This window comes from Sprattus sprattus (assembly GCF_963457725.1).
Source record: "Sprattus sprattus genome assembly, chromosome: 6".
In the NCBI taxonomy this organism is placed as follows: domain Eukaryota; kingdom Metazoa; phylum Chordata; class Actinopteri; order Clupeiformes; family Clupeidae; genus Sprattus; species Sprattus sprattus.
The window spans coordinates 9,945,164-9,955,163 of NC_137925.1; the positions used below are offsets into that span (position 1 = coordinate 9,945,164).

General features: G+C 48.6%; 1 protein-coding gene across 1 annotated transcript in view; it reads right to left on the reverse strand.

Moving 5' to 3' along the window:
- Positions 1-10,000, reverse strand: part of arhgap22b (Rho GTPase activating protein 22b) — a gene marked incomplete at its 5' end in the record, with an annotated part of 29,442 nt that overhangs the window by 4,551 nt on the left and 14,891 nt on the right. The window contains 2 exons of the mRNA XM_080840805.1: positions 1-93; positions 3,380-3,508. The exon at positions 1-93 is cut by the window's left edge and continues 115 nt beyond it. Of these exons, the coding sequence (XP_080696931.1) occupies positions 1-93; positions 3,380-3,508 (222 nt within the window). The remainder of the gene's footprint in view (positions 94-3,379; positions 3,509-10,000) is intronic.

Genomic DNA, 10,000 nt, shown 5'->3' on the forward strand with positions numbered 1-10,000 from the left:
AGCACACGCACTGCTCCACCAGCAGGGGCGCCAGACGAGGCCCCAACTTGCGCTCGTACTGCACCGTGTCCTCCAGGCGCTGGCCGAAGATCCCTGCAGGGACACACACACACAGCGCGCATAAGCACACACTCACACACACTCACACCCACTCACACCAACTCACACACACTCATACACACACACACACACACACAAACACACACTCACACACTCATACACACACACAGACACACACACCCACATGGACTTGTGCACGTAGTTCTACACATTGACTGCTGCACCTACACCTGGTTTGCTGTGAAGCAAGTTTGAAGGGATACAGGCAGCTTGTACACCAGGGTTGTGTTGTGCTTAAGGTGTAGAATATCACAAAGAAAGAAAACTAGAAAGATTGTATCAGGTTAAACATCAAGGATTTCAAAGAGGAATCACAAAGGAGATCCTCGCATTTCGACAAGACAGCATTTATTGCTGGTCAAGTGTTTCTAACACCTGGAATATTTTCATGTATTGGCCAGTTAGATACATAATTACTGTATCTGTACATACAACTGTAATATATTAAATAAACAACAGAAGGTGCTTTGCGTGTAATGACTATTGACTACAGCTTCCTCAAGCAGCATCCACAGTTTGACTTCAGCACCACGGAAGATAGCGTGAACACTCTCGCCTGCGGCGGCTACAGGTATGTGTGCTGTGTTCCGCGCACCTCTCTGCCAACTGTGTTGATGTTTTAAATCCTGACCGCAGCATTCGCAGGTGAGCGACAAGGGGGACCAGACTCGGTCATACTTCCGTGAGCACGAGTGACACAGCAGCAGAGCGTGGATGTCGGGTCCATATCGGAGCAGTTTAGTCCGTCTCTCAATCACAGGAGATGTCGCCGCTCGTTTCCACTGCACCCGCGAGCACGCGTGCAAAGACACCAAGGTGTCAGAACTTGTACCGCCGTGATGGTTATAACAGCGCATTGTAGAGTCCATAGACTGAGAGAAAACAGCAGTTTTAGAGTACGGAGGACAAGAGCAGGAAAACACAACAGCCCCGGACTGTGTGTGTGTGTGTTTGAGTATGTGTGTGTGTTGTACGCTAGTAGTTAGTGAGACTGACAGGACAGTTAAACTTGGCCACGATGCTATTCCCGCCTCAGAGTCTGAGAACGCGGAAGCATGTCTGTCTGCATGGTAAAGGCGAGGCCGCCATGGTAACGGAATACCGTTCTCTGTTTGACTCCGTGCGCTCAGTAAATAACCCAGGCGACAGACGCCCTATAGCCCGGCAATCCACACTTTTCACACCCGGCGATCCACACTTTCTCCCTGGAGAATCTGAGGATTTAAGGAACACTTGGTAAAAGAAATAGAAAGAAAAGTGAGTTTTAAAACATAAATGTCAGGATAAGATGATAGTTTGGGCCTCTACAGTACAACCGTTAATCTTCTTAAGAGCATGATTCTCTCTCCTTCGTATTGAATTCTCTTCAACTGTCTTCATTCGTTATGGGTAACCCGGGACTGAGACTCGGAGTTTGTGGCTGTCCGCTTTCAGGGCCCCTGGCCATCTCTCGTGCGCACAATAGCGTGCTCGGGTCGCGTTTCATGTTCGGCCGGGGCAAAGGCAGAGCGCGTTTGTGGCGAAGCTTGCTTTACATTTCACGGGCTTCCCAGAAATAGCGCACTCCCGTCCGGTGTAATTTAATGCCCGCATGTCCAGCCGCGCAGCCACGCGAGGCCAGAGGTATTTTTGCTCGCGTCCCCGTCATATTTGACGTCGCTGGGTGTGTGTATGTGTGTGTGTGTGTGTGTGTGTGTGTGTGTGTGTGTGTGTGTGTGTGTGTGTGTTGGCCTTTATGCCACCGGGGAACAGCGCCCTCAAGAGAACAGACCATCCTCACCTCAAAGATTAATACCAGAAGTTAGAATAGAATGATGGTAAACGCTGTATATTTATTTAGTGATTGCTATTGAAAGTAATTAAGGTTGGGCACTTTTTCACAACCGAGCTAGTTTTTATGTATGACTGATATGTCTATTCTTCTGTGGCCATTGTGGCCTGACTTGCACTGTGTGTGTGAGTGTGTGAGTGAAATGAGTGTGAGTCACAGTGTGTGTGTGTGTGTGTGTGTGTGCCCGTGCCTTACCTTCTCCAAAGGGTGCCCATATGACTTGTCTCATGGCACAGTGTGTGTGTGTGTGTGTGTTTGTGTGCGCCCATGCCTCACCTCCTCTGAAGGGTGCCCATATGACTCGTCTGATGGCACAGTGTGTGTGTGTGTGTGTGTGTGTGTGTGTGTTTGTGTGTGTGTGTGTGTGTGTGTGTGTGTGTGTGTGGGTTTGCCAGTGCCTCACCTCCTCCAAAGGGTGCCCATATGACCCGTCTGATGGCACAGTGTGTGTGTGTGTGTGTGTGTGTGTGTGTGTGTGTGTGTGTGTGTGTGTGTGTGTGTGTGTGTGTGTGTGTGTGTGTGTGTCTGTCTGTCTGTGTGCCCGTGCCTCACCTCCTCCGAAGGGTGCCCATATGACCCGTCTGATGGCACAGTGTGTGTGTGTGTGTGTGTGTGTGTGTGTGTGTGTGTGTGTGTGTGTGTGTGTGTGTGTGTGTGTGTCTGTGTGCCCGTGCCTCACCTCCTCCGAAGGGTGCCCATATGACCCGTCTGATGGCACAGTGTGTGTGTGTGTGTGTGTGTGTGTGTGTGTGTGTGTGTGTGTGTGTCTGTGTGCCCGTGCCTCACCTCCTCCGAAGGGTGCCCATATGACTCGTCTGATGGCACAGTGTGTGTGTGTGTGTGTGTGTGTGTGTGTGTGTATGTGTGTGTGTGTGTGTGTGTGTGTGTGTGTGTGTGTGTGTGTGTGTGTGTGTGTGTGTGTGTGTCTGTGTGCCCGTGCCTCACCTCCTCCGAAGGGTGCCCATATGACTCGTCTGATGGCACAGTGTGTGTGTGTGTGTGTGTGTGTGTGTGTATGTGTGTGTGTGTGTGTGTGTGTGTGTGTGTGTGTGTGTGTGTGTGTGTGTGTGTGTGTGTGTGTGTGTGTGTGTGTGTCTGTGTGCCCGTGCCTCACCTCCTCCGAAGGGTGCCCATATGACTCGTCTGATGGCACAGTGTGTGTGTGTGTGTGTGTGTGTGTGTGTGTATGTGTGTGTGTGTGTGTGTGTGTGTGTGTGTGTGTGTGTGTGTGTGTGTGTGTGTGTCTGTGTGCCCGTGCCTCACCTCCTCCGAAGGGTGCCCATATGACTCGTCTGATGGCACAGTGTGTGTGTGTGTGTGTGTGTGTGTGTGTGTGTGTGTGTGTGTGTGTGTGTGTGTGTGTGTGTGTGTGTGTGTGTGTGTGTGTGTGTGTGTGTGTGTGTGTGTGTCTGTGTGCCCGTGCCTCACCTCCTCCGAAGGGTGCCCATATGACTCGTCTGATGGCACGCACCCAGTCGTCCATGTCACTCTGGGAGTTGGCCATGAGCAGGAACGCTTCATGACTGATGCCAGCACGCTCTTTCTCTCCCGACACACCTGAGAGAGAGAGAGAGAGAGGTGTGGAGAGAGGGAGAGAGAGAGGGGGTGGGGAGATAGAGAGAGAGGGGTGGGGAGATAGAGAGAGAGAGGGGGGGGAGATAGAGAGAGGGAGTGAGGTTTGAAGAGAAATGGAGAGAGAGGTGGGAAGAAGGATGAAGAGAGATGGAGAGAGAGAGAGAGAGAGGTGGGAAGAGAGATGGAGAGAGAGGTGGGGGGAGAGAGAGAGAGTGAGGTTTGAAGAGAGATGGAGAGAGAGGTGGGGAGAGAGAGAGAGAGTGAGGTTTGAAGAGAGATGGAGAGAGAGGTGGGGAGAGAGAGAGAGTGAGGTTTGAAGAGAGATGGAGAGAGAGGTGGGGAGAGAGAGTGAGGTTTGAAGAGAGATGGAGAGAGAGGTGGGGAGAGAGAGAGTGAGGTTTGAAGAGAGATGGAGAGAGAGGTGGGAAGAGAGATGGAGAGAGAGAGGTAGAGAGAGAGAGAGAGGTGGGAAGAGAGATGGAGAGAGAGAGGTGGGAAGAGAGATGGAGAGAGAGAGAGAGAGAGAGAGAGAGGTGGGAAGGTAGGGACAGGGAGATGGAGAGAGAGAAGAGTAAAACCGTACATTTAGAAATTGTGCAAGTGTTAGGGGCATATCTCATCTCAGTAGGACTGGTGTGTGTGTGTGTGTTTTGCATGCAAGAAGGCCATGGGTTTGATTCCCACATTGGGCGCTGTTGGCTCTGGGGGGCAGATCCTCCCCAGACCTTCAGTGCTCAGGTGGGTTTTCTCCCAGGCCTTTCTGATTGGAGTTTGCATGTTCTCCCCGTGTTCACAAGGGTTTCTTCCACTAAGAACCCCAACAGAAAAAACATGCAAAATAACATGTCCATCCCTGACCAAAGATAGACACGTGTACATCCCTGACCCGGGTGCTATAAGCTGCCCACTGGTCCTGCGGTGTCCTTGAGAAAGGACGGTCCAGGATGGGAAAATGCAGAAAATAAATTCACTGCAACCTCAGGCCTACCTGTGTGTGTGTCCTGTGTCGCCTCCATATATGCACGTGTGTGTTCCAGGCTGTCTTGTGTGGCATTAAAAACCTGACAAATGTCTTAAATATTCCCTGCATCGTGGTGAGGGTAGAGTTGTGGTGCCGTGTTACTAGGCTGATCACTCTTCATCAGACCTGGCGTGCGTGTGTGTGTGTGTGTGTGTGTGTGTGTGTGTGTGTGTAATGTGATGTGTGAGTGTGTGTGATCACTGATCAGAGGTGTGGTGCCCTCCATCAGTGGTGTGAGCTGATGCCATCTGATGCTGTGCCGATTGCCATCTCTACTGAAAGGTTTATTTGTAACTCACACATACACACACAGCATCATTGGCGTGGTGGTGTGTGCGTGTTAGTGTGTGTAAGTTTAGGTTGTGTTTGTGGTGTGTGTGAGTGGCTGTGTGTAAGGACTTTAGGGGGTTTTACTGCTGGGAAGATGGCGGCCCATTCCCACCCTAGTGTGAATTTAGCGAGACACACACACACACACACACACACACACACACACACACACACACACACACACACACACACACACACACACAAACACACACACAAGAACAAACACACACACACACAGTAGAGCAAACACAGACACACTGAGGAGCCAGGGTTAGAGGGGCAGATATCACTATCGGAACCCTTGGGGACACACACATCACAATACACATCAGTGATAAACTACACACGCCGCACATAGTACACACACACACACACACACACAAACCACACACATGCACATGATGGCAGTTTATATGGAGCTGTTTCTACTGGGTTGTGCTGGATCAGAACACAAATCATGGTTGTAATTCACACTGAATCCGTATTTGCTGTTCCAGAAGAAGGATTTTCTCTGGGAAGGAACCCCGGAAGGCCAGCGCATATTTCTAAACCAATTTAAACAAGATGTGTATAAAATATACTTCATGTTTTTATTACATGAGAACGTTTTGCAAAAGGCTTGTAATGTAAACATTTGCCACAAGATGGCAGAGTGGGATTCAACAATCAGTGACAGGTCTGCAGTAGAGGCCTGCAGTCCCGTGGGTCACAGTGCAAAGGCCTTCGGCATGAGACTGCTTAAGAATGTGGGTGTGGGCAGGGAGATACTGATGCAGCATAAAGCATAATATCGTCTTGGGACTCCTTCAAAATATAAATATATTATATACTAGAAAATGTTATTGGTGTTAGAAGGAGACCAGAGGCTCAATGAGGCTATCGTCTCTGAAAGGCCTCCATGCTTGACAAACACATACACACTCACACCCACTCACACGCACTCACACACACCCACTCATACACACACACTCACACCCACTCACACCCACTCACACACACACATACACACACACTCACACACACTCACACCCACAGCGTCCGATATGTGTGTTACGGTAGGTGCACAGTAACCCAGCATGCCCCCTCCTCTCAGTCTGGCCGACAGCCGACTGACCGAGCCAGAAGCCCCCCCCATAAATGAATCCATGTTCACCAACTTTAAAATTATTCCTACAGCAACAACAAAAAATTAGGACAAAAGGGATCCAAAATCCAAGCTTGAAGCTCCCACCACAGGGACAGGAAGCCAGGCCGTTGTTGGTTTGTAAATGGTGGTGTGGCTGTTAGCATAATGAGCTATAACCTAGCTCTTCAACCCAGTGCAGTTAGCATAGTGAGCATTAACCTAGCTCTTCAACCCAATGCAGTTAGCATAATGAGCTATAACCTAGCTCTTCAACCCAATGCAGTTAGCATAATGAGCTATAACCTAGCTCTTCAACCCAGTGCAGTTAGCATAGTGAGCATTAACCTAGCTCTTCAACCCAATGCAGTTAGCATAATGAGCTATACCCGAGCTCTTCAACACAATGCAGTAAGCATAATGAGCTATAACCTAGCTCTTCAACCCGAAACAGTTGGCATAATGAGCTTTAACCTAGCTCTTCAACCCAGTGCAGCTCCAGCTAGCATAGTGAGCTACCTAGCTCTTCAACCCAGTGCAGCTCCATTGATGAAGCTTATTTGTGTGTTTTTGTGATAATGAGATAACAGGTAGTCGGATGCGGTAAGTAATGACATGATTCGCTACGCTCTTCTCCGTAGCGCTAAACGTTCTCTCTCTGTGGAGTCGTGCTTCAGTAGTCAGACAGTTCTCCACATTGACAGTGGCAACTCTAGCAGTAGGCTTTAGACATACGTGTTGTTATGGCAACCCTAGCAGTAGGCTTGAGACATACGTGTTGTTATGGCAACCCTAGCAGTAGGTGTAAGCTAGTAGCCTATGCAGCTTTGTTTACAGATAACATTCCCTCGTATGTAACATATCTGTGTGTAAGTTCGCCAGTGTCTGCATTGTACTTATGACTTGTGAGCAAGTGATATTTGAAAGTATTTATCTTAAGTTAGTCTATACTGGCTGTGAACATGCCATTTGCCAAAGGTGTTGATGTAGCTTATTTGTGTTTTTTTTGTAGTTGTGAGAATGATAATGTGAATGAGGCAAGAGCTGGTTGGATACGCTTAGTTATGATGACGGCTCTCTGCTAGTCTCCCCAGCACTCTCTCTCAGGGACTTGTGTGTGTGTGTGTGTGTCATTCAGGCAGTGTGTGTTTGTTTGTTTGTTTTGGAGGCAGTGTGTGTTTATGAGTTTCATGTGTAAAAATCTCCCTTCCTCTTGCTGCTTTCTCCAACATCGCCTCACACACACACACACAAACCCTAGTGTTAATATAAACAGTCTCTCTCTCTCTCTCTCACACACACACACACACACACACACACACACACACACACACACTAACACACCTTAGGGTTGTTATAAACCGTCTCACACACATAACCGCACCAGAGGACAATTAATGTAAAGCGTCTACCGATCATTGTTCATTCTTTCTTAATGTTCCCCATGTGAACACATATCTCTGCTGCCTAAGAGGCTGCTGCCTGTTGATTCATTCTGTGGCTCTCTTAGGGTTAGGGTTCTTGTCTTCACAGCTCCCTCATGCACAGATCTGTCAGATCAGTTGATTCTCTCCTGTGTTAACGGCTTCCTGTTAGCTTTCAACAGCACAGATCTGTCCCTGACAGGATAGGTGATTGTGTCCTGTTCAAAGGCTACCTGCTAGCCCTCAACAGCACAGATCTGTCCCTGACAGGATAGGTGATTCTGTCTTGTGCTAACGGCTACCTGCTAGGCCTCAACAGCACATATCTGTCCTGTGCTAAGGGCTACCTGCTAGCCCTCAACAGCACAGATCTGTCCTGTGCTAATAGCTACCTGCTAGCCCTCAACAGCACAGATCTGTCCTGTGCTAATGGCTTACTGCTAGCCCTCAACAGCACAGACCTGTCTCTGACAGGATAAGTGATTCTGTCCTGTGCTAACGGCTAACCACTCCATGAATCATATCTATCCCTGACAGGATAGCTGATTCTGTCCTGTGCTAACGGCTACCTTCTATGTACGTCTCTGTTTTTGAGCCCTGAGGTCCATCCATCAAATGTCATCAAACACACGGCACAGCCTGTAAAGCACTCAGCCGTGTACCGGGGAACACGGACAGGCAGGCAGACAGACAGACGGGCAGGCAGACAGACAGTCAGACAGACAGACAGACAGAGAGACAGACAGCCTGCAGTAGATAGGGCTGATTATTGAAGAGTGGACAGTGAGATGGGATTGGAATCTCTATTACAGGATGTTTGTGAAATCTATCTGGCCTCTCTTTTCACACACACACACACACACAGACGCACATACACAGACAAGACATGGGCTGGCACCTGAGGAGGTCCACGCACACAGACAAACACACACACACACACACACACACACACACACACACACACACACCACATAAGTGTTAATAATGTGTAATGAAATTATGTAAAGGACTGGAGGAGCTTAACTGAAGTTGACCCCTTTCTGCAGATCACGAGCTGGAGAGAGTTTATGTGTCTGAGGACTTAGGCTGGAGAAAGCTGAAAGAGAGAGGGAGAGATGTGGAGAGGGAAAGAGGAAGGGAGGGAGAGGGGGAGAGAGGGTGAGTGAGAGATGGAGAGAAAGGGAGAGAGAGGGAGATATGTGGAGAGAAAGGGAGTGAGAGAGGGTGAGGGAGAAATGGAGAGAGGGAGAGATGTGGAGAGAAAGGGACGGAGAGGGAGAGAGAGGGTGAGGGAGAGATGGAGAGAAAATGAGAGAGAGGGAGTGAGAGAGGGAAAACACCAAAAGATCCCGCTCCCTTTTGCTCTCCTCTCCGCCTCCTCCTCTTCCTCCTCCTCCTCCTCCTCCTCCTCCTCTCCTCTCCTCCTGTTCTTCTCCCTCTCTTCTCCTTCTGCCTGTGCCTCTGCAGGCGGTCATCAGAGACGCCTCTGGAGTATAACTACTTTTAATAAGCCTACCTCTATTATTACAATTTGCATTACTCTAATAAGCTCTGGTGTGTTACTGTGGTGTGTGTGTGTGTGTGTGTGTGTGTGTGTGTGTGTGTGTGTGTTACTGTGGTGTGTGTGTGTGTGTTTTACTGTGGTGTGTCTGTGTGTGGGTCATTATCATCTACTGTCATTTAAACACCAACACGAGGAACAAGAGGATAAGATGAACCTACACAAACACACACACACACACACACACACACAGCTGCATGTTAAGACCAAGAGGATAAGATGAACCTACACACAGCTGCGTGTTAAGGACAAGAGGATAAGACGAACCTACACACACACACACAGCTGCGTTGCAAGGCCAAGAGGATGAAATTAACCTACACACAGCTGCATGTTAAGGCCAGGAGGATGAGATGAACCTACACACACACAGCTGTGTGTTAAGGCCAAGAGCACAAGATGAAATCCACTACCTTAAGCTGAACACAGACTTAACACCTTCCTTGAAATAAAGCCCTACCTTACATACTTACTCCACTCTACTCCTAAACAGCCCTTACCCTACCTAACATACTTACTCTACTCTAAAAGTAAACAAATCTTCTCTCTGTCACACGACGAACTGATTAGCAGGGCAAAGTAAAACTGTCTTCAGCACAGAGACAGGTCAAGCTTTCAGCACAGACACAGAGACCAAGTCAAGCTTTCAGCACAGAAACACAGACAAGTCAAGCTTTCAGCAGCTCATACACAGAGACCAATTAGAGCTTTCAGCACAGAAACACAGAGACCAAGTCAAGTTTCATCACAGACACACAGAGACCAAGTCAAGCTTTCATCAAAGACACACAGAGACCAAGTCAAGCTTTCAGCAGCTCAGACACACAGACAAGTCAAGCTTTCAGCAACTAACACACAGAGACCAAGTCAAGCTTTCAGCAGCTAATACCAAGTCAAGCTTTCAGCAGCTAATACCAAGTCAAGCTTTCCATCTGCAGAAATGACCACGTCAACTTGGAGGATCTTTCAGCAGTAAACTCAAGGGTTCCACTGGGTTCTGCTGTTTGTTAGAACA